This window comes from Neophocaena asiaeorientalis, unplaced genomic scaffold (assembly GCF_003031525.2).
Source record: "Neophocaena asiaeorientalis asiaeorientalis breed wild unplaced genomic scaffold, Neophocaena_asiaeorientalis_V1.1 scaffold684, whole genome shotgun sequence".
Classification (NCBI taxonomy): Eukaryota; Metazoa; Chordata; class Mammalia; order Artiodactyla; family Phocoenidae; genus Neophocaena; species Neophocaena asiaeorientalis.
Genome location: NW_020174048.1, coordinates 2,718,816 through 2,743,773, shown reverse-complemented (window position 1 = coordinate 2,743,773; position 24,958 = coordinate 2,718,816). Strand labels below are relative to the sequence as shown.

At 41.4% G+C, this 24,958-nt stretch overlaps 1 protein-coding gene across 1 annotated transcript in view; it reads left to right on the top strand.

The window, feature by feature from the left end:
• The window catches only part of MYO16 (myosin XVI), a 337,132-nt gene that overhangs the window by 70,323 nt on the left and 241,851 nt on the right, over positions 1–24,958 (top strand). Inside the window, exons 4-5 of the mRNA XM_024754009.1 lie at positions 10,494–10,602; positions 17,303–17,427. Coding sequence (XP_024609777.1) covers positions 10,494–10,602; positions 17,303–17,427 — 234 coding nt within the window. The remainder of the gene's footprint in view (positions 1–10,493; positions 10,603–17,302; positions 17,428–24,958) is intronic.

Sequence of the window (24,958 nt, the reverse complement as noted above, 5' to 3'; positions counted from 1 at the left end):
AGGACACCCACAGATGTATCGAAATTTAATATCACTAACAATTCCATCACATAGAATATATTTTGATGTATTTTTAAATCAGTCTCTCTCCCCTCTCCCTCTTCCCTACACGTGTGTGTGGGATCTTCCAGGACCGGGGCACGAACCCGTGTCCCCTGCATCGGCAGGCGGACTCAACCACTGCGCCACCAGGGAAGTGCTCATCACATATTTTTCTGCAGGCCATTCTATTTATTTTTCACTTGAGATTTTTACCTGTCATGCGTACCCATGTTTTTAAAAGCCACATAGTTTTACAAGGCTTGTTGGAAGCTGTGTAAAACTCAGCCGTTCCCTTCACCTCTACCCTTCGAATTTTTCTTCCCAAATACAACCACCTTCAACTCTTTTAGATGGTTCCTCTGACTTTTATATGTATTTCGTGTTAAATAACTATGTTAATATTGCTACACCTTGATTTTTCATATTCAGCCTAGAAGACAGGGATTCAGCTATTGTTTGACACTCCCAGCCCCCGCTGGATACACCCATTCTGCCCATGTGCCCGTCTTCCCCTTTTCATCACCGCAAACTTCTGTCAGGTTAGTATTAGAGGTTTCTTTAGCGTGAACGTAAATGCCATTCACACCCCAGTCCCTTGGAATTCTACAATTACCTTTTCTTTCTTACAGGTTTTCTTTTCTTGGCGTGGTTTGTTACTTAGCATGGCAGCCATGCTACACATAAATATTTATGTGCTCCCAAAGTAATAATTACTGACCTCAGGATGTTTGCAGAGGGAGCTGTAAAAATTAATACAGGTTTTTAATTTTTTATTACCATAAAAAGTTGCAATCATTAAAATCTCAAAGCACACTTTCATCGTAATTAGCGCTGAATGCATAGTTCCTTAATGAATAAATGGATTCCCCAGCAGTATCACCTCCTATGTTATCTGCCCAAAAATCTAGAATCCAAAGGAAAATTACGTGCTCCTAGTTTTCTGTCGCTGCTTAAACAATGGAAACTGGTGGGAAAGTCTCTGCTTGGGACCAGAGATGCATGAAATTTCTGCTTCGGTTCACTAAGTTTTCATGATCTCAGGCAGGTAGCAGCTCAGCAGTCCTCTGGTTGGTCTGATTCAGGTAACAGGAGGGACAGGAAGGCCTGTGCCCAGACAACGAGTCCTTCCTTCTCAGCCCTTTTCACTGGTGGCTGTCAGGGCTAATTCACTCTGTTACAGGTTTCTGCTGGTACACGCCGTACCTGACAGCATCCCTCTGACTGCTGCAGGGATTTCAACTCTGATGTCTCAGCTGAGGTTTGGGGAAAGAGATTGCAATTCAACGGCTTGGGGTAGCCAGGTTTATGTGTTTCTTCACCAGTTCCTTTTGGTGGCTTGAGTATTCAGAATAAAATAGCATTCTTGCCAACTGTCTATTTCAAGAATAATAAAGAGTATACAATGATGCAGAGTAGAGAGGGCAGGTACTACACAGAAATGTGAGCATTTGTCATCTCTGACGGCATCTGCTTGCCCTTTTGGGTGATTATCTACCATCCTTTTTCTTCATGATTTTAGGTTTCAATTTTGGGGGACTCTTTGGGTTTGCTTGTCTTTTTTTTTTTTTTTTTACTTCAAACAGAAAGTCACAAAAATTATACTCATCCTCATCAGTTCACTCAGTCTCATGTAATTAATTTTTTTTCATCTTGATCTTTTGTTGGCACTTTTATGAATTCATCAGTTTTTCCATTAGAGTTATGAAAATGCTTATTCATGCAGTTCAGCAGTATGGTCAGTTACCAGAAACCTGTACTTGTCAGAGTCTTTTCCATGAATTCCTTGAAGAGCCCGTGAGCCACAACTACTGAGCCCACAAGCCACAACTACTGAGCCTGCACGCCACAGCTACTAAAGCCCACGCACCTAGAGCCCGTGCTCCGCAACAAGAGAAGCCAGTACAGTGAGAAGCCGACACACTGCAACAAAGAGTAGCCCCCGCTCGCCGCAACTAGAGAAAGCCCGCGCGCAGCAACGAAGACCCAACACAGCCAAAAATAAATTAAAAAAAAAAAAAAAAAAGTAAGCGGGGTGCAAGAGAGAAATCCAACCAAACCAAACCTGCCATCTTTAATATTTCAAAGAGCTCTGGGCTGTACGGTCCTATGTCTAAGCAATTTTTTCATTCTGTCCCATTTTCTGGATTTTAATTCTTAAACCTAGCTAAAAACTGTGCTTGCCGAGAAGGATGGGTGATCTAATGGTTGTCTTTGCAAATAACATATATAATAAGATATTCTTTCTCTTCCAATTAATTGTTAGGGTAGCTACCATTTGTTGAGTGCCTAGCCCTGGGCTGGGTACCGCATAGGCTTATACTGAAGATAACGCTTCTACACATTATAGACTAAGAGTTGGCTCCACTTTGCAAACTGAAAGGCAGAACTGGGTGGTTTGCCCTTGGTCACAAAACCAGTGAGCCGAAACCCGGCACTCAGAGCCAGCCTTCCCTGAGGCCAAGCCAGATTCCCCCCATTTCTCCCGTTTTCCGCCACCTCTAACCCACACCTCCCCATCCTTTGTGTTCCTGTGTTGCAGCTCCCTGTGTTCTAACGTTCCATTTTCCAATAGTTTCACCAAACTTTTTACCTTAATTAATGCAAAATAGTGGACAATACAGACGTACAAATTTACAGACTTCTTCTGTGTAAGAAACCCCATTTAGGTTTCTTGTTTTTATCTAAATATTTCCCTTTCTTTTGAGTGTGCATTGCTTGTAGGATAGAAAGTTTTCTTATTTAATATGAGACTCCATGAATAGTTCAGCAGTGAATATTATTGCATTTCCCAAACACAGGGTATTTTTGATCAAATGAATTGGAAAAATGTGGGGACAATCTTTAACTGGTTTCTTGGAGGCGATAAGCTAAATGTACCCCCAAATTTTATAGGGTATGGATTATAGTACAAAGTATTTTACAATATAGTTTGCAGTCAAATTTAAATCAAACAATTTATGTAATGTGTCAGATGATTATATTTGCGAAAAACATAATGAAAATCAAATTAAGTTTTATTAGCCCTTTACGGTTTATTATGTCTGAATATGTAACTATGCCAATAGATTGGTTTTTACAATTTTTGCTCTTTCTTCCGTAGAGTTTGTGCTAAAATATTATAAGCACTTTAAAATATTAACAAATATACAGTCTCAATTTTTAAATAGCCGAAGCACTTGAATAGATTATTTAGAAAGGGGATACAGTAGCCATGAACATGTTAAGAAATAGCTTTTCCTAGAATTAAAACTGCGAATTTTAAAAAGCTACAATTTTACAATATATACCTATATCACATCATCACGTTGTACATCTTAAAATTACACAGTGTTCTATGCCAATTATATCTTAATAAAGCTGGAAAAAAAGAAAATAAATGCAAATAATGGAGCTCAAATTTTAAACAAGATTTTGAGAGCTTGTATTCTTCTGTGTTTGACATTCTATATTTTATTCTTTTCCAAGGGTCTGCAAACTAGGTAGGCCCCATGAGACAAATCCAGCCCACTCTCTGTTTTGATGGCCTGTAAGCTAACATTTCCATTTTTTTTTTTTTTTTATTTGGTGGTACGCGGGCCTCTCACTGTTGTGGCCTCTCCCGTTGCAGAACACAGGCTCCGGACGCACAGGCTCAGCGGCCATGACTCACGGGCCCAGCCGCTCCGCGGCATGGGATCTTCCCAGACCGGGGCATGAACCTGCGTCCCCTGCATCGGCAGGCGGACTCTCAACCACTGCACCACCAGGGAAGCCCTAACATTTCCATTTTTAAATGGTGGAAAATATCAAAAGAAGAAGAGGGACTTCCCTAACAGTCCAGTGGGTAAGACTCCACGCTTCCACTGCAGGGGCCACTGGTTCGCTCCCTGGTCAGGGAACTAAGATCCCATGTGCCGTGCAGTGTGGCCAAAAAATAAAATAAAATAAAGTTTATTAAAAAAAAAAAAAGAAGGATATTTTGTGATCTGTGAAAATTATGTGAAATTCAAATTTCAGTGTCCAAAATGAAAGTTTGATAAGAACACAAAACAAAATGAAAGTTCTAACATTTCAAATTGTCAGTGATAAAATAAAAATAAAAGAATATATAAGTAGAAAAAATATATATAAATACATAATTTAACAGTTTTAATAATTCATTCATTTATTTACTAATAATCGTTTTCTGAGCACATAGAGCCTGTATTAGATCCCGGAGATATAGAAATATCAAAGTATTTTCTCTCATGGAGCTTGAAATCTAGTGTGGGCTATTGTCAATAAGTACATATGTGTGTGCTTAAGACATCGGATCATAATCATCACTGTGAGAAAATTAGAACAGAGTAAGGTGATGTGAAGTGATGAAGTATTGGGGGATGGGGACTTTTAAACAGCGATTCGATGAAGAAGCTGTAAAGGAACAGCCATCTCAAGATGCCCAAGGGAGAAAGTGTTCCAGGCAGCTGGACCAGCAGGTGAAGTCAGTGGGAGCCGGGCATTACGTGAGGGACAGGAAGGAGGCCTGTGGGGCTGGAGGACAGTGAGCCAGAGGCCGGTGGAAATAATGGGTTGGAGGGACGATGGGGTCCAGACGGCGTGGCACTTGGAAGATGTGAGGGAGATTAGAGACACTCTCTGGTCTCACAATACAATTCCCAGTGTCCTTAAAACAAAAGCTTACAGGATGCCAATAGCATGTTCTCTGTCCTAAAATAATTGCGTGTGTGTTATATATTAGTTTGGGATAACCTTTACCTTAGCACAGGAGTACAAAATTTCCTATTCAAAGAAGAGAAACTCCTGGGATAAACAAGAATATAAAAAAGAATGTATAACTGAGTCACTTTGCTGTACAGCAGAAGTTAACACAACATTGTAAATCAACCCTACTTCAATTAAAAAAAGAAGAGAAACTCTGCAATTCAAAAGCACCAAATACCCACTCACACTTTTCTATTTTCCCTATCATGTTTGATGCCAGCATTCTTATATTTAAATGGAATATTTTGTGGCAAGGTGTTTGCAGACTGTAAATATTTGATTCCTCATCAGTGATTCTCCCAAACTTTGACCTTTCCAATACTCCAGTATTTCCAATAGTTTTAGCATCCCCGGTGACTCTCATCTGAATTGTTACTCTAATGAATGCTAAATTCTAACCTTATCATTCCTGCTACGTGTACCAGTTGGTATTCTATCACAAGGAAGAGCTTTCTTCTCCCCTGTAGTCAGGGATTCATTTCGTTACTGATATCAGTATGAACCCGTGGGTTCTCAGCCGCAACTTGACAGTCTAAAAACATCACTCAACCAAGTGATCAAAGTTATCTTCATCACCACCGGGTCAAGGAACATCAGGAGTCTTCTGGCACCTTTTTTTTTTTTTTTTCCCCCAAGCTGCCTATGTCGTTTATTTTAAAAACAAAACTCTTCAAAGACCACATACCACTGGATCAGACACCCTAACCTCCTGAGGTAACAATATTCATGGGAAAGCTAGGATTCAAACACAGGTTGTGGTCCAAAGTCAATATACTTTCTACTACATGCTCTTCTCACCTTTACATCATAGTTACACCACTTGCCCTGATCCTGGTGTGCGAATTTTTCCCATGGTTGTCACTCATTCCAGGACGAGGGAGAAAGCCCTCTCCGTCTTCATCTTCCAGTCAGATCACCAATGTAATGTCCCTTACATCTTACTAAGAATAAAACCTCATTTAAACTAATTATAGGGAAGAATTGACTAACAGGTGTAAAATCCAACTTCCAGAAGCAGATTATGTACGTAACTTACGGTAACATAGTCTGTTAGGAACCCTTTGGAAGAAAAAGGCACTGTTCCCTTTTTGTAAAAATGTTTTAGTCTTACGTGGCAGAAAAGACTTTGCAAATGTGATTAAGGATTTTGAGGTGGGAGAGAGATCTGGGTGGGCCTTAAATGAAAAGGCACCACGGGAAGAACACAGTATCCCCTCTGTGGTTGCCTGCCAAAAATCTCATTGGAAGGACCTATGAGAGAAGGTCTTAAAGAAGAAGACAGAAGAACTGTTTCAAGTGGAAGAAGGCTAAAGGGAAAGGAAAAGAAAATGCCCCAGGTAACCCCTCATTCTGTCCTGAGCCACGGGGTGATAGCGATCAAGGATGTCATTGAAAAAATTAATGAAACTTGGATGTGGACTGTGCTTTATATAATGGAATTTAGTGATGCCAGACTTTCTGATTTTGATAACACTTACGCAAAAGAATATCCTTATTTTCATGATGTACATACTAAAATATTTAGGGGTGAAGGGACGTGGTGCCTGTGACTCACTTTTACAAGATTCAGGAAAAATAAAAGAGACAGAGAAAGCAAAAATAGGGGAAAAGTGTAAATAATTGGTGAAGTTGGGTAGAGGGTTTCCTAGCGTTGCCGTTATGCAGTTCTACACACTGGATGGTTTCAAGCAACTTGTTGCCTCACAGTTCTGTAGGCCAGGAGTCCAAAGGCGAGGTGTCGGCAGGGTTGTGCTCCCTCTGAAACTTATGGGAAAGCATCCTTCTGTGTCTCTTTGAGCTCCTGGTGGTCTCAGGTACTCAATGGCTTGTGGCAGTGTCCCTGCGATCTCTGCCTCGATCCTCACGTGGCTGTCTCATCCTCTGTGTCTGTGTCCCCAATAACCCTCTTTTTGTAAGGACACCTGTCATTTACTTTACTCCAGAATGACTGCATCTTAGCTATTCTCATCAGCAGTGGTCCTATTTCCAAATAGGTTCACATTCACAGGTACCAGGGGTTAGGGCTTCAACATTGCTTTTTGGGGGGATGTAATTCAACCCATAACAGATATATAGGACTTCTTTGTACTATTCTTGCAACTTGGAGTAAACTTGAAGTTATATCAAAATAAAAAGTTACTAAAATTATTTGCATATAAAAAGTGGTATTTGTGTGTATAGTGTTAGGTAGTGTTCTAATTTCATTCTTTTACATGTAGCTGTCCAGTTTTCCCAGCACCACTTATTGTAGAGGCTGTCTTTTCTCCATTGTATATTCTTGCCTCTTTTGTCATAAATTAGGTGACCACATGTGCATGGGCCTATCTCTGGGCTTTCTGTCTTGTACCATTGATCTATATTTCTGTTTTTGTGTCAGTACCATACTGTCTTGATTACTATAGCTTTGTAGTATAATTTGAAGTCAGGGAGCCTGATTCCTCCAGTTCCATTTTTCTTTCTCAAGATTGCTTTGGCTGTTCGGGGTCTTTGGTGTTTCCATGCGAATTGTAAAATTTTTGTTCTAATTCTGTGAAAGATGCCATCGGTCGTTTGATAGGGATTACATTGTGAGAGTAGCAGCGACATATATACACTACCAAATGTAAGATAGTTAGCTAGTGGGAAGTAGGCGCATAGCACAGGGATATCAGCTCGGTGCTTTGTGATGACCTAGAGGGGTGGGATAGGGAGGGTGGGAGGGAGGCTCAAGAGGGAGGGGATATGGGGACATACGTCTGCATATGGCTGATTTACTTTGTTGTACAACAGAAACTAACACAGTATTGTGAAGCAATTACACTCCAATAAAGTTTTATATTAAAAAAGTGGTATTTGCTTATTAAAAGTCCACCAGGTACCTGTCATTAAAATTTCAGTTTTAATGTGCTGGGGAATTATTACTAAATGAAACAATCGGCAAGTTTATTCATTGACATTAAACTGCTACATAAACTAATAAAATGTTTATTTACAGGAAATGTGCATTTATTTGTTCGTATGTCATCTGACATGCAGTAAATAAGATTCCTACTTGAGAAGAATGAGGCATTTGAGTTCTATTTCCAATACTCCAGGAACAGAGTGTAGGACAAATTGGAGATGGGGTGGCCTTCCAGCTTGCATAATGAGAAAGGAAATGTATTCAGGGCTCCCGGTAGGAACTATGCAGTCCTCAACTGCAAAAGCATTTGAGGGGTTTGCTTTTGCATAATATAACATTTACTTCCCTGATGAAACCAATCACGACGTGATTTATTTTCCTGAAGCCACAACTGAAGGACTTGCCTTAGTCTTAGTTCCAGAGGGACCCATTAGCAACAGATTACCTTCTGAGTTAGTCAGACTAAGAGTAATAATCAGCCATGAATCTTATCAATGGGGTTTTTATATACGTCTGTACAATTTCAGAATTCTAAGTCAAGAAATACAGCTTTTTCAGGGGATCATGTGGACACATGTTCTGTGGCACGTGAATCAGCTCTTCTAGGGACATCTACTAAGACCAGATAGTTGAGTGGTGGGGGTAGAGCCACTGCAGCTGGGGTGTCTCACCCATGTCCAGTGGCAAGGAAAGAAAGAAAGGGAGGGAAGGATATGGAAAGGGGAAAGAAGGGAGAAAAGGTCTCCCACAATTGTCATCCATCTAGAAAGAGTGAAGGCAGGAAACTTAAGTATGCACAGAGTGATTTTGTAATTTCATGTATATACTCTTAAAAATGAATGTCAGAAAATGTAATTAAAAATAATTATCACGAAAAACATAATTCTTTGCCTCAATTTTTAGTAATTAGTTTAAGTTCAACGTTTGCTTATTTTTCAGTTTGTTTCAGTCAGTTGTTTTTAGGGCCTAATATGTCCCAGGCACCGTTGGGCATGTGAAGAGGAATGAGATGTGATCTGTGATTAGGGAAGTTCCCGACCCCCCCAGGAAGGTCTCTACAGGAAATAACACCTGGTCATTCAGCAGCACAGACCAGTGGGGGATTAATGGGTTGAAATTTCAATGAATGAACCCAACTAAAACATTCAGCACCGTGTTTCAGTTTCACCCTCTCTTTGAAAGAGCCTCATTACTCCTGAAAGAATAGAAAATATTCTCCCCCAGTGCCCCCTCTCCCTGGGCATCACGTTGGATAAGACCCTCTCTGAAACTCTATGCCTTGGCAAAAAAGAGTAACCTGATTATCTCCCACCTCTTAGTATTGAAATCAGCAAGGATGCCCTGTAGTTCTGTGTCTTAATTGATTCTTTAACCAATGAAGCTTGGGTAGATATGCAAAACGTTATTCTCCTGGCTGGAGACTAAAGGAAAGGAATCATTAGCAAAGTCTACTTAAGGCTGTTGCCTCAAGTAACTTCTTTTCAAACTCTGAATAACCGAAACAAAATGAAATGCACTTTAAGAAGATAATCTGAAATCTTTAGGACCTTATAATGACCTTTTCCTTAGGTAAGGGAACTCTGAAATATCTAACTTGACCTGTTCAAATAAAGAAGTATCTTCGTATGGTTATAGAAAATATAATGTGGTTCACTCTGGATGGTAAGGTGAGCAGTACAACTTACGTGGAGGGAATATGCTACCACTTTGACCTATTTTTTAATTTTCTTTTTACTATATTACAGCAGTCTTTTGGAAAACCTGTGCAGACTTGCTAAGGCATAGGAAAGCAGTATATAGACACACACACACACACACACACACACACACACACACGGCAAAACCCCACATTTTAATATATAAAGCTATTAATGTGATGTTCCTTTTTATGTAAAGTTACGGATTTGGATATTATATGAACCATGCTAACTGTATCCACATTGCAATACAGACTCCAGGAAGAAGAATAGGGTGAAACTTTCATTTGTTTGGCCTGAGTTTAGTGACAGGTTATTGGGAGGAGGCCTACAGGAAATCTTGCCTGATAAATTTTACGGAGCTCATTAAAGAATGTAGAGCAAGGGTGACAATTGATGTGACTACATTTTTAAGAATGAAAGCACGTCTATCATTGTATTTAGGCTGGGATGCGCAAAGAGTCAAGCGGTGGGCTGAGAGGTGCTTGAGGGAGAGCCCTTTGAAGCTAAAAGGTGTGTGATAGTCGTATGTAATATGTTCCATCCATTAATGTCTACAGATTATGCTTTTTGTTGGAAAACAGTTTTTGGAAAGAGGAAAACCAACCAGAAGCCATTAGCTCAGCCTTTATTAAAACGACTGTCGTGTGAGAACAGCTCTCAAATGAGTTTCTGTGGAGAGCAAGGAGCTTGAAGATTTAACAGGATAGTTTGGGGAAGATCAAAGTTCATACAGGAGTTCTCCGTTCAGACTCTGAAGGCAGGGCCACTTCTCTTGTGTTAGGACAACCAGGCATGTCTAGGCCAGCCAGCATAGAGGCGTGCCCGGTTTAGCAGCCAGGGATTGGGTACCCTGGGCTTGGCAAGGGGTGTGGGGAGGAGTGTACTGGCGGCTAGGGTCTTGCCTGTCAAGGGTCAGTTGAACCTTTTTGGACCATGAGAGTTTCTCACAAAGTATCTAATATAATTTGTCTTCAAAAATAATTCCAATTTGCTATGTGATCCTGCCGGCTGTATCTAATGTAAACTTTTCTGGGTCTGTTTCCTCAATAAGATAGAAATGAAAGTTTGGATCTGCTTTCTATGTTGACAGTATATATAATGTTAAATTTGTTTGGTTTCACTTACAGGCTGGAGCTAATGTCCTTCTCCAGGACGTCAATGGAAATATCCCACTGGACTATACCACGGAAGGGACAGAATCGAGCTCCATCCTATTGACCTACCTGGATGAAAATGGTAGGCAGATGCCTTGAAAAACCATAGAAAGATAGAAGAAGAGATAGGGCGGTAGAATTTAAGTGTATATATTTTAGGTGTGCTTACATGATTTCAGACGGACGTCGTTTCCCTCGATTGTGTGAAATGAGGTCTTGTTCCGTGCAGCGTTTCATAGTTGGTTTAGTCAGTGCAGTTTTGCAAGCTGGCGGAAATCTGGAGACCAACCCGTGCAGGGACCTTTTAACAGGCATCCAAAGTCCATAATTAGCCGGACTGGGTTTGTAATCATAATCTGTTCTCCACTGGGAGGGGAAGGGAAGGGAAGCAGCACAAGTGAATTTTGAGTTAATGAGCGTGAGGTTCACGTGAAGTGTGTGCTCTTAGGAGTGTCCTGCCTCTGAAGAATCCCACTCAGGTGAGTGAGGACCAAAGTCAAGGGCAGTTTGCACAGCATCCCAACATCCACTCCTGGGGACACATGGAAACTCAACCCTTGTCAGAAGAAAGCCCCATGGTCATGGTGCCGGCTGAAACGATGAGGCTGGGCCCCCAAATGTATTCGCTGACACAGCCTGAGGGTATAATTTCCCGAGTGAGTTCAGCCTTGGCCAAGTGTGAGGCGTTTGGAACCCTGAGCCCCATATGGTGTTAAACTAAAGGAGTGTGCCCCGTCGTTCCTTTTTCTTTCTTTCAGCTCTTCAGGTATAAAGAACACCAAAGAAATTCCAGTTCCTTCAAGTATGACCTTTTGTCAGAGAAAAAGGTCAGCATATTTCAGAGGCACGTCGTGCCTGAGACCCTATCCTTCTTGCCTCTAAGAAAAGCCTGCACATCTGCCTCTCTGCTCTCTGTGCTCTGTACCTGCTCCAGATCACTTGTCTCCAAAGGTTTATTCTCAGGAGGGCTTAGAACAATAATAACTAGTGCTTAGCAGCCGTGGGTTCTTAAAAAAAAACTTGTCTCATTAATTCTGAAAGCAAGGTAAGCGATGTCATCTTCATTGGAGAAACTGCGAGCTGTGCCGTGGTTCTGAGGGTCACCAAGTCGTGGCCCCAGGTGACGGGCCGTGGGGAAGAGTCATTCCCTGGTACCCACTCCTACAGGAGGGACGTAGTGCTTTCTCGCATCTCGTCAGCTGTGACTTCTTGTTCCACTGCTGGGAAGGTTATCATTTGGATCTTTGCAAAACTTAACTTGGAGTGCGCGATTCTGAATCTGAGTGAGGAACGCGGCTGTCTTATTTATCTGTGCCAGTTCTGTGGGATCGTTTCCTGTTCTCATTGTTCTGAATTTGTAATAGCTACAGTCATGTATCTTTCCCTTTGGCAACTAAAATTAAGTATCTTTCTTTGCAAAAGAATGAACTTTACTTCTTCACCTTTCCAACTCACGGGAGCATTTTGTTTGCTAAGGACGCTGAGTGTTTGTAAGAGCAGTGTTACTATTCCATATAAAGAAAAATAAGTGTATTCCTTTAAGAGGCTGATTTTAAAATGATTAAGGAGGGCTTCCCTGGTGGCACAGTGGTTGAGAGTCCGCCTGCCGATGCAGGGGACATGGGTTCGTGCCCCGGTCTGGGAGGATCCCACATGCCGCGGAGCGGCTGGGCCCGTGAGCCATGGCCGCTGAGCCTGCACGTCCGGAGCCTGTGCTCCGCAACGGGAGAGGCCACAACAGTGAGAGGCCCATGTACAGCAAAAAAAAAAAAAAGAAAAAAATGATTAAGGAAAAAATTGAGAAGGAGATACTGACTCTGAATGGTTAGGAGAAAATCTGTCACGACGATGGCTGTCACAATCCGTTTGTGAGATACATGTTTGCCGGAACAAATGCGCTTTAACATCTCTTACATTTTTAATTCTGTTTTCCATTTGTCCCTGCTGTTGCACTGGCCTCTGCCTTTCATCTTTCTGCACCTCCTTCACCCCATTCACAGTCTGGTTCCATTTCTGCCCACATCCTTCCTCCTTATCTGGATCAGCTGCCGTAGTTCCAGTAAATACTGTCTAATTCAGTTTATTCTCTGCATCCTCCCCTGTCCCGTTGGTGCGCTTTTAGAGTTATCGGTTGTGACAGCATGGGCTGATACTGTTAGAAATTTCTAATGTTCCAAGATGGGATTTTCATTATTTGGTGCACTGCGTTCTTCTAACTGGGCGGGGGAAAACCTTGAATTCTCACTCTGCATCATCCAGCTTCAAATCGGAGTACTTATCACACTGTCACACGAGGACACATGTGGGAGAAGACGGGCCAGGTAGCGAGCACGCCGATTACATGGAAAATCACTGGTCACAGGTTCTAACTGTACCGTCACCGCTGGCATACACGGTTCCCCTGGTCACGGCAATTAACCTCAGCTCACTGCCTGAGCTTCCTGGGCCGGAAAACAAGACAGCAAGGAGTTCTGATCAAGCATCTGGTGCAGATGAGATCTCCGGTGCACGACAAGCCAGCTGGCGTTCAAGGAAAGCAACTGATTATTAAATGAGCCAGCAGAGAAAGGAAGCACTGCGGGGAGAGCTCAAGGTGTCCAGAAAAGATGCTCACCGTGGAAAACGACACATAGGTCTATGTTTCCCAGTCCCTGAAGAGTAAAACAACCCCTTTTTACTTTGCCCTTCATATAGCATCACCCGTGGCCCTTTCTCCTGTCTTTCAAATCCATCCTTTGAGAAAAAGGGCTCATAATTCTTCTGAGTTCCTAATTTCCTCTCCTGAGCCCACTGAAGTTCTGCTTCCTCCCCTACCGATCTGGACACGTCCCTACGGTGATTGCCACTGCCCTCGGCTCTTTATCCAGCTGTCACTTTTCTGCTCTCCTGCATCATCTCCCTGTGACGTTCAGTGACCTTGATCACACTCTCCTATGAAAAGGCTCACCTGCTCTGATCTGCCCATAGCTTTTCTCCCTTCTTTTAGTTTCCTTTGGATGCACCACTTACGTAGTTGGTTGTTCGCAAGGCTTTGTCTTTGAGCATCTTCTCTCTACACGGTGTCCCTGGTCATCTTCCCCTCTTCCTAATGTCCTTAGCAGCTACCTGACCCCAGGGTTACTCTTGCAGCTTAGATATCTTTCAAGACCTTCTGCTTTGCACCTGCAATTTCATTACGTGTCTTGTGTCTTTGACTTGTATGTCAGACAAGTTGAAATAACGTGTCCAGTGTGGACCTTCATGTTGTGCTTTCACACTCTCTCTGTATTCTCTTTACCTTTACACCGAGAAATCTGAGTATCTGAACATCACTTTTCTTCTCCTGAATCCCTCACGTCGAATTGTCCCCAAATCTTACAGATTCTTTCCTTGACATCTTTCTAAGAAGTCCACATATCTCACCAGCCGCGCTATTACTGCCCTAGTTAAAACCCCAGTCTTTCTATTTTGGAAGAGCCTTGGAAAATGGTCTTCTTAACTCCAGACTTAGCCCTCCCTCTGCATTTTTCAGAGACTCCCAGATTCATCAGTCTGCAAATGACCTTGTATGTTTCTCCTGCTTAACAAAGTTCATTCAAAGTGCTGTTCCTTCACCCACCCCTTCGGGATCATCCCATTATTGGGGTGACAGTGATCCCGATTTGCCTGGGACGGTCCCACATTAAGCCTGTGGTCAGAGTCGGGGGAAAGGATTTGGTAGAGGTTACAACACCGTTCTGGCTTAAACTGGTTTATTTCTCTTTTGCTAGAACAACGTTCATCATTAGCCTGCTTCACTTTTTTGCTTCCGTCAAGTCTGGGATCTCTTCGGAAGCTTACCATAGTGACAAAAATTGAGATTAGATGCAATTCTCGGAGCTTAGGGAACCCCAGGGTACAACCATGGGGTGGGTCATGTCATAGCATAGTGATAAAATTATCTGTGATAGCAAGTACAGAATACCCCGGATACAGGATGGATAATGGAGAAAAGGAAACGTTGAATTGTTACAAAACAATATTACCTTGAGAGGGTCAGTTAAGGAAGGGTAAGATAAGGTTCGGATTGACTTGAGATGTTAATGTAGTTTCGGTTCTTCACAAGCATTTATTGATATAATCAAATGTAATCAGGTAGCAGTAATTAGTATCACATGTAATAACTTGTGCATTTCAGGTAAATGATTGGTTTCTTATGTCTGAAATTAAACAAAAAATTACTAAATTCCTTTCAAAATAGTAAATCTAAGCAGGGCATGTATTAATTTTTTCAAGAAACAGTATGAAAATAAAACTGAACTTCTTTTCAAAAAGAGAGGATTGGCCCGTTATCCACTACAAAAGAATAGATTTCTTATGGGCTGTAGTCATCTTGTTTGGCTTTTTTCCAGAAGCATCTTAAGAAATTTGACCAAGAAGTGAGGGGATTTCCATTCTATTGTCTTACCAAAAATAGATCTGTGGTTTTTTTTCCCTGAACACGTCGGAAAAAATCTAAAAATCACATCTTAATCGGTATTGTATTTGATTCAAAATAAAGTTTTAAAATAATGGGGTACAATGTCATAATATTCCCCTCATATCTTCACAACAGTCACCAGAAATAGATTGTTTCCACCTAATATGTTGTAATGTGCGTGAGTCTGAAATGAGTGACAGCTAATCTCTTTTAATTTGTGTCTTTCATCTTTGAGCCCTATTCTTTTTTTAATCACTCAATTTTAATTACATGTTTAAATAATTCTCTAAAAGATGCATACCACTTCAGTAAACATGCAATATTATGAAAGTTAAAATAATATGGCCTTAGAGTAGGGCAGCCATTAGGTTTTTCTGCTACTTCAGCATATGCAAAAGTGAACACTGACATCTGAGAAACAGTGTTTTCCAGATATGACTCACGTGTCAAATTCCATAACCCTAAAAATAGGAATAGAGTGCCAGTTTTAGCTGGTTGTTTAGAAACCTCCGATGTGCCTTATTAGGGAAATCTGTCAGTTCTTCTGCAATGGCGTCTGATGATGAGGAAGCTGAGGTGTGGCTTTGGTGTTTCTCTTTCATGTGTCTACTAAAATGGGTTTGCTTTGAACTGAGTGTTTGAAACAAGCTACACTATTCAAATATTGCATTTGGCTTTATTTTGTTTGGTTTTTCCCTGCCTCCTTATTGTAAAGAAAAACACTCCTAAATGCGTGGCAGGTGATCCATGTACCAGAAGGCTGACTGGTAATGAAATGACAGGTCCCTTTCATTGAGTGCTTCCTGCAAGCTAAATCCTGTTTTATATGCTGTATGTGTTTTGACTCATTCTCACGACAACTGGTGAAATAAACTGTCAGCCCCTTTTGCAGATGAGGAAACTGAGGCAGAGGATAAGTTACCTGCCCCCACTGGCACAAATAGTAAGTGCAAGACACGGCACTAGAACTCCAGAGCATTTCTGCTCTGGAGTTCATCCAGGCTCGGAGAACAAGGGATGTAGGGAGGCAGGCGTGGTGCGCTCTAGGGGGACACGCCAGCCGATGGGCACCATGCTGGGCTGTGCCACGCAGACAGGTCTTATAAACGTTACCCATAGCTTTGTTCCTTTGGGATATGTATTATTATCTGAGTGACGGAGGATACAGACAATCAGGCTAAGTAACTTTCCCAGAGTCACCCTGGGGAGGTCGGCCACAGACCAGGCACAGCCAGGAGGATCACTCCAGCCTTTTTGCTCAAGCCCACTGCTCTCTCTCCATGTTTGTGGCAAGGACTCAATCAGATAAGAGATAGAAATTGCTCAGAAGTGTGGCTGGCTCATAGCAAACACTTGCTGAGGGACAGGTGTCATCTCCTCAGCAGCAGCGGCATTAATCTCACTATGACTGTTATTATTACTTTCACTTGGAATGAGGTGGATTATTTCCCCTTAGTAAACACCTATTATGTCCAGGAACCAACGTTAGGGACAGGGGATGCAGAAATGCAGAGATATACGCTACCATGGAGATTACACCACCATGAAAGCTCAGGTTGAAATATATACTGGATAGAGGTATGAGCAGGTGAGCTGGACTGAGTCTTCTCTGCATAAATCACCCACCCCATTGAAGCCGGGCTATCAGTCTTCACTCCATTTTAGTTTATTTCTCCTTATTAACATTAATAGTCATGAAACCATCATTTGGAGCATCCTTGAAAAAATAATTTGAAGGCAAGTGGCAAAAATAGTACAGAGAGGTCCCAGATACCCTTCATCCAGATTCCCCTAGCATTACAAATGCACACAGCCGTGGTGTATTCATCCACGCTAAGAAAGTTAACATTGGCACAATACTGTTAAGTGTTAAGTAAACTACAGGCCTTATTCAGAATTTTCCAGTTTTCCCGCTAAATCCTTTTTCTAGTCCAGGACACTGCATTGCTTTTAGGAGCAACTATTTTAATGAGGAAAATCATAGGGAACAGAAAGTATGTCTTTACAACTCATTTCAATCCAATGCAGGTACTTTACCATACTTTGGGCAGTCTATGCTGATGATTTATACTAAAACAGAAATCCACTGAAAGCCTGCCATGGCTAAGGCATCCTATCACATTTGGGGATATAATAAGAGGAAAATTATTCAAGACTCTAGCTGGAAATAAGACTGCCTGCCAAGAGAAACAATTATGGATGCTTTGAGTGAGAATTCAAATTGGAAGAGGAGCTTCAAAGAGGAAGGAACACGTTGAGAAATATAAGATAAAATTAAATTTTTACCCCCTGCAGCTGAGAAGCAGTGTACATTCTGTTTGAAAAAGGCTCTTTCCCCCCCTAGGAGTGGATCTGACATCACTGCGGCAGATGAAGCTTCAGAGACCGATGAGCATGCTAACAGACGTCAAACACTTCTTGTCATGTGGAGGAAACGTTAACGAGAAAAATAATGATGGCGTAACACTGGTAAGTTACCACGCTTCACCAGGAGACACTGCTTAAGTTGAGAACGTACGTTGATTTCTAAAACGTAGAATTATACACAGTTAACTTCTAAATAATGTTTTTTATTTTTCTGATTATAAAAGTAATACATATTTATTGCAGAAATTTTGCAAAGAGGAAAATGCAAATCACTTATACCATCACCCAACGTTTATCTGTTGATACATTCTCTTTAAGGCTTCCTTGTATGCATGTTTTTCCTACAAATTTAGAGTAAAATGCAAATCACTTATACCATCACCCAACGTTTATCTGTTGATACATTCTCTTTAAGGCTTCCTTGTATGCATGTTTTTCCTACAAATTTAGAGTAAAATGCAAATCACTTATACCATCACCCAACGTTTATCTGTTGATACATTCTCTTTAAGCCTTCCTTGTATGCATGTTTTTCCTACGAATTTAGAGTAATTTTTATCCATTATTTTGTCAATGTGATTTTTGAGATGGAACTTACAGGGGAATGTTTTCATTTTAATTTTAAGCAAAAGAAACTGAGTTACTCTGATGAATGAATTTCTGAATTCAAGCAAACCCCTGTCATTCCTTTTCTTTTTTTTTTGCTATCAGGCACAGCTGGAGAAGATTAAACACACAACAATTAAATTTGGATTGATTTTAATGTAAACACAATGTCTAATCATCAAAATAAGAACGTTTGGTCCTCTTGACCCATAAAAATTACCTGGGCTGGGCATGCTGGGGTTAAAATTAATGATTGTGGAAATACGTAAATGTATTAAGTTTCAGGAAAGTAAATTAGGGCAGCAGAAGGGATTATGAGCTCTGAAGCATGGGGTGCATAGAATTTGGTCGGAACCAGTTTTAGAGAGTGATCCAGTTTCTACAACGTGGGGAAAATATGGTGTGAGGTTGAGCACGGTAGATGAGGAAAGCGACATAACCAAATGGATATGAGTTGTGTGACACCTGATAGCTTTACAGACTTATTAAGTGCAAAGTAAGTGCCTTGAGACTTCTCGATAGAATCATCTTCCTAGATACTGATGTTGGCCTTTGGGATGTAAATTTCAGAAGGCTATCAGAAATGGAACTCTAAGCTTTAGGAAAAGAAAACAGAGCGTGTTTAGAGTTTATTGAAAAAGAACACATTCAAATGGAAAAACATTCCAACTAGTTTATTGAGGAACTATTTACTGATCATGACCTGTGAACAAAATCGTAGTGAACAAAACCACAAAAGTCCTTTTGTCATGGGCTCACATTTCATTGGGGGAAGACAGGTAATTAATATACAGCATAAATGAGCTAAATATATAGCATATTACTAATAATAAATGCAAATGAGAAATAGTAAAACAAGACGGGGCATGCTGGGTATACAGTTGACATTTTGCGTAGGTTGACAGGTAAGGTCTCACTCTCGAGAAGAGTTCCGAGTGATGGCCTGAAAGAAGTCTGCGCACACTGTAGGTGTGAAGGAGGAGCATTCCAGGCTAAACGGTGTAAGTGCAAAGGCCCTGAGGCAGGGCCAGGTATGGTGTGATTGATAAACAGCGCGGAGGCTAGTGTGGATGAGCAGAGAAAACAGGAGGAGAGGGGTCACCAGGACCAGATCACACAGCATCTCGTGGGCCTGTGCGAGGACTGTGACAGTTACACTGTGTGAGACGAGAATAGATTGAAGGGTTCTGAAGAGGGCATCCTACTCCTGTTCTAAAAGGATCCCTCATTCTGACTGCTGTGATAAGGACGGACTGTCAGAGGACGAGGGTGAAGCTGAGAGTTCAGTTAGAAGGCTTTTGCTTTAATCTAACAAGCGATGATGCAACTCAGACCAAGATGGTAGACGCTGGAGTGATGAGAAGTGGCTCATTTCAGTCTACATTGAAAGAAGGTCCATTGGAATTTCCTGGCCGGAATGTGATGAGAGAGGAAGGAAAGACTTCAGAATGGCTCCGGTATTTCTAGTTTGAACAACTGGAATGACGGAGTTGACGCCGAATGAGATAGAGAAGGCTCAGAACCGGGCTCAGAACAGGGAGGATCAGGGTGGATTCTGGAAATGTGAAGTTAAAAGTGCCTCTTGGCCGACGTCATGGAGGTGCCGAGTCTGTGGTTGGATACTGGAGTCTGGAATTTGGGCGATGCCTGCACTGGAGAAGCAGTTTGGGGATCTTTAGCATGTACATGCTGTTGAGGCCCTTGACCCTGCATGAAGTCACTGATTTGATACAGAAGGAAAGAGGACTGGGGACTGAGCCGTGGAGCACAGGAAAAGAGGAAGATCCAGAAATGAGATGGGAAGAGGAACTCCCAAGGTGGGAGGAAAACCAAGAGTATATGAGATGTCCCGGGAGCCCAGTAAAGAAAGCGTGAGGAGGAGGGATGATTAACTATCAAGGTAACACTGCTGAGAGGTCAAGGAGACGGAGGTGGAGACTCAGCGGCCAGCCTTGGTAACTTGGGAGTCCTCCGTCTTCTCATCGGGACAGCTTTGGTGGAACAGTGAGGTCAAAATCCGGACGAGAGTGGGCTATTTAATTAACAGCTCATTTAAGGCAGGAACTATGTTAATTAACACATCTAACGCATCGTGAAAACCCAGTGGAGTCTGTGTTTCTTTGTTTGGCAGAAGATATTACAACTTCATGTTGTTTTTTTTGGAAATCACAGCGAAATAAAAACAGTACATGGGCTTCAATCCCCGCTCAATAAAAGGACCTACATACCTCAGAAGATAAGCTATTAAAAGAATCAATACACAGCAATAAATTGCTATCATTTTCAACCATCTGCAATTTTGACATTCCTGGTCACTTTTATTATTGAACAGAGAACACAAGTGTGGCATATAATTATTCTGTAATAACTAAATCTTGTTTTGTTATTGAGGTTGTGATCATCTTTGAGCTTTGTACGAAGAAAGTCACAGTGAACGGGAAGTCCTTCCCTGAGGGTCACAGCACTTGGCAAATAGCAGATTCTTTGATTCTTTTGTCTGAGTTGGTTGGTCGATTATGTTAATAGCTGCCACTCCTGGAGCTGTCTTTCTGTAAAGGGCATGTGGATGGTGTGTTCCTGACTGTTGTTGCTGATCATGATAAGAAGACAGTCTTGGCCGCAGGCGGATTTCCACATCCTGAGTTGGAATGTCAGTTGTGGTTCAAAATCAGGCGCAGTGCCCCACGCTGTTACACTGTATGTGCAAAAGAGGTGAAACTGTCAACAAAATACTCAAGGAGGATCAACTCCTAGTAAGATGGTTTTTATGTTGCTTTTTCTTCCTTTTTTAGGAACATGCAATAAAAAAAACCAAATATAAGGGAGCTCTTTTTAAAATTTTTTATTAAAAAAATTTTTGGAGTATAGTTGATTTACAATGTTGTATTAGTTTCAGGTGTACAGCCCAGTGATTCAGTTGTCCATATATATATTATTTTTCAGATTCTTTTCTGCTATAGGTTATTGCAAGATATTGAGTATACTTCCCTGGGCTACACGGGAGAACTTTGTTGTTTGTCTGTTTTATATAGAGTAGTGTGTATATGTTAATCCCAAACTCCTAATTTATCCCTCCCACCACCAAGATAGCTCTTTTAAAAAAGATCTCTTAGTTTATGTTAATATTCTTCTGAAAAGAAAACAAAAGCTTTAGAAAAGGATACAGTTCCCCCCAAAAATGCCACGTTACAGAGCATATGAAAAGGAGTTCCTGAGTTCGGGTTCATAAATACTCTTTGAAAGCACTGATAACTAGTATATATGTTATCAAGAAGCTGGTTCTTTCCTGTTCTGTCACAGAATTTGATATATCACATCTGGCCTTGAGCCATATTTACTTGGTTTGTTGGAAAATACTTAATTATCCATGAAGTGCAAAATATGAAGCAATTTTATTTTTGTTTCCTTTTTTTAAATTTCGGTAGCACTGTTTCATCCTTACTTCTGGAAGAAGACTTAGCCAGTGTCATCAGTTTTCTGGTCACATCTAGGGAATAAAGCTTTTGTGGTTACTTTCTGTCACCGTACATAGCCTCGATTTAGAGATTAGAGTGTCTGGACATATATAATAATGAAAACTTCCAACTTGCATGAAGTCAGGCCTCACTGGTTTTTTATTAGGATGATTTTAAAATCTTCTGTTGTGATGAAGTGGAATGACTCAGAGTTAGGTGTTTGGCTTTTGTTCTGAGATGACCTAGGATTAAATGTGCCGGTCGCCCTAGATGTCACTGGTAGCTCCTGCTGTGGGGCTATGTTCTAAATGGAGGAACTGGAGTTTTGCTACATGGAAACAAATCTATTCATAAAGGGGTCGACCCTATGAGCTTCGTATCGTTAGTATGCGAGGTGGCGATAAGCCACGCTTCGCACACACAGCCATGCCAACCTCGCTGGTGTGCCAGGGGAAACAAGCAAGTGTGTAAATTGTGCACGTGTTCTAGAGACGAACATTATAATACCGAATTGGTATGTGAGGCAGGGGAGGATTGCAGGAAGAACATTTGCATATTTAAACAAATAAATTGTGGAGTGAATGCAAGGTTTGTAAGGAGCATTCACACTGCAGCGTTATCCTTGTAGCCCGGCCAACTTGGATGTCCGCTCGCCTTTGCTATTTCAAAATGTGAGTGCTGGGCATGCAGAGGAACGTGGCTTCAGCCCACGGTGGCCCTGCTTCCCTGGGTCAGTTACCTCAGTGATCTAATCCACAACTTCTCCAGCTGCAAAATTGGGATGGTGACTGTCCCATAGGTTGTTCTGAAGAGAAGAAAGAATTTCGAACTTTTATGCAGGACGTTTGTGAAACCACTTTAATGTCCTGTTCTGTGTTGTAACTGGGTAGGTGATTTCCAGCTTGCGATAACTTTGCATGAGGACTGTGCTTCCAAAAAGCTGTTGCTAATTCTCTACGGGAACAACCACTGCCTCTGTGGTTCTCATAGCAGGAGAGGGGTATTCTAAGATGTCATGTGATCAACACTTACACATTTTGGCACCGATACCGTCCAGCCATGGTCAGGACAAGGCAGGACTATAAATTCCATTTCAGAAAACAGACACTTTTTTTCTTTTTTGCGGTACGCGGGCCTCTCACTGCTGTGGCCTCTCCCATTGTGGAGCACAGGCTCCGGACGCGCAGGCTTAGCGGCCATGGCTCACGGGCCCAGCTGCTCCGCGGCACGTGGGATCTTCCCGGACCGGGACACGAACCCGTGTCCCCTGCATCGGCAGGCGGACTCTCAACCACTGCGTCACCAGGGAAGCCCAGAAAATAGACACTTTTAAGTTAAAAAATTTTAACTTGAAGTCGAACTTCCATGATGAGAAACGGTACCCACCCATAGGTCTAGTGACTTAAGGATACAGAACTTGATTGCCAGTAGAATCAAAGTAATGGCTCTAAACTCCTGGTATGTTACTAGGATGATTTTTAAATATTCTGTTATCTCTTGCGATGAAGTGGAGTGACTCAAAGTTGGTACCTTTTTTTAGATTCCACACATATGCCGTATGATAAATGATACAAATGAACTTAAATACAAAACAGAAATAGACCCATAGACATAGAAAACAAACTTAATTACCAAAAGGAGAAAGAGGGGGAGGGGTAAATTAGGAGCTTTGGATTAACATATACACACTGCTCTATATAAAATAAACAAACAACAAAGACCTACTGTATAGCACAGGGAACTATATTCAGTATTTTGTAATAACCTATAAGGGAAAAGGATCCGAAAAAGAATATATATATATATTATCTCTCTCTATATATATATAATAAAACTGAATCACTTCTGTATCCCTGAAACTAACACGACATTGTAAATCAACCATACTTAAAAAAAAAGTTAGGTGTTTTGCTTTTATTCTGAGATAACCGAGGATTAAATGTGCCTGCTGCCCTAGATGTCACTGGTAGCCCCTGCTTTGTATTGCTTTGCTGCTAAGTTAGGCAAGACGGTTTTCCTTTTAGTCTTTACCTCGTGAGTAGCTCAGGGGATGACTTGGGTGAGAGTTGGGCCGAGTTCTGAATGGTGGAACCGGAGTTTTGCCACATGGAAGACAAATCTGCTCACGAAGGGGTTGATCCTACGAACTTCGCATCTTAGTATGAGGCGCTCACCAACTAGTGGACCCATTCTTCATGCAGGCTTATGCTACAAGTGAACATCTGAAATCCAGATGTTAGTGCATATAGCAGGGTAACTTGCCAGTCACTGACTGATTATTCAAATAATATGAAATAAAGTTAGAAGCAGGAGAAAGGTGAGTTCTTGAGGAAAGTACGTAAAATCATATTTCTCTAAGATAGCTGTGGATATATCATTCTAGGGATGGTTTGCTGGAATGTTAACGAGATGAATTCTGTGTGTAACCAAGTGTGGCAATCTCTTAATGTTTATACCTTAAGTTAGATTGAATTATTTGTTGTTCTAATGTAGTTGACATAAACATATAAATGTCACTGTAGATTGAAGAGCATAATTAAGTCCAAAGATAGAAAAGCAAACTTTTTTCTGAATTTTATCAAAATTAATATTGAATAAGCCCTTTTGACTTTATTGTAATCTTGTCTTTGTAATAAAAATGGCAAGGAGTCGAGCTACAAGATTCCATGCTACAAAACCTACAAGTTGTTGTTTTTATTACTTTTAAATGAGTTCTTCATTTTCCTTTCCTTATAGATTCCTCTTCTTAATTATTATGATTACAAATTCCACCATGTAGTTACTTAATAACCTAGTTTAAATTGAGGATGATGATAATTTACTTACAGATAAAACCTGTTGCCAAGAAACAGGAATTCCCCCATAGGAAAATTTGAAAAATTCCTCCAAACCCTGATCCCATCATGGTAGTTCCTGAGGCTTCATTTCTAAGCTTCAGTTTGCATTGAGAAACTCAACTGGGAGAATATTAAAATGATAGCTACATAATCATTTTAGAGCTTGTTGGCATTAATTCATCCTTTCTACTGCTCCTGTCCCTTTTTTTTTTTTTTTTTTTTGCGGTACGGGGGCCTCTCACTGCTGTGGCCTCTCCCGTTGCGGAGCACAGGCTCCGGACGCGCAGGCTCAGCGGCCATGGCCCACGGGCCCAGCCGCTCCGCGGCATGTGGGATCTTCCCGGACCGGGGCACGAACCCGCGTTCCCTGCATCGGCAGGCGGACTCTCAACCACTGCGCCACCAGGGAAGCCCCTCCTGTCCCTTTTACATGTATGTAGCCGTGGCAATGATCACATTTCCTGTGGTCATTTATATCTTTGAGTCCCCCTCCTGTAACACCAAATACAGGGCTGGAATTTTAGAGCTAGTCAGTACATGTGTGACTTTGGGGCAAGAAGTGGTAAATTACTGAGATATTATATTTTGTATTTACAAGTATTCAGATTATAGTAGAAAGAGGCACTGGAGAGGGAAGTAGGAATTACATGGAAAAGTACACATTGTCAGAGTCAGAAGGAAAATAATAAATAATTAACCTATAACCCTTTTTTCAAAGAATGATGACATCCGCTC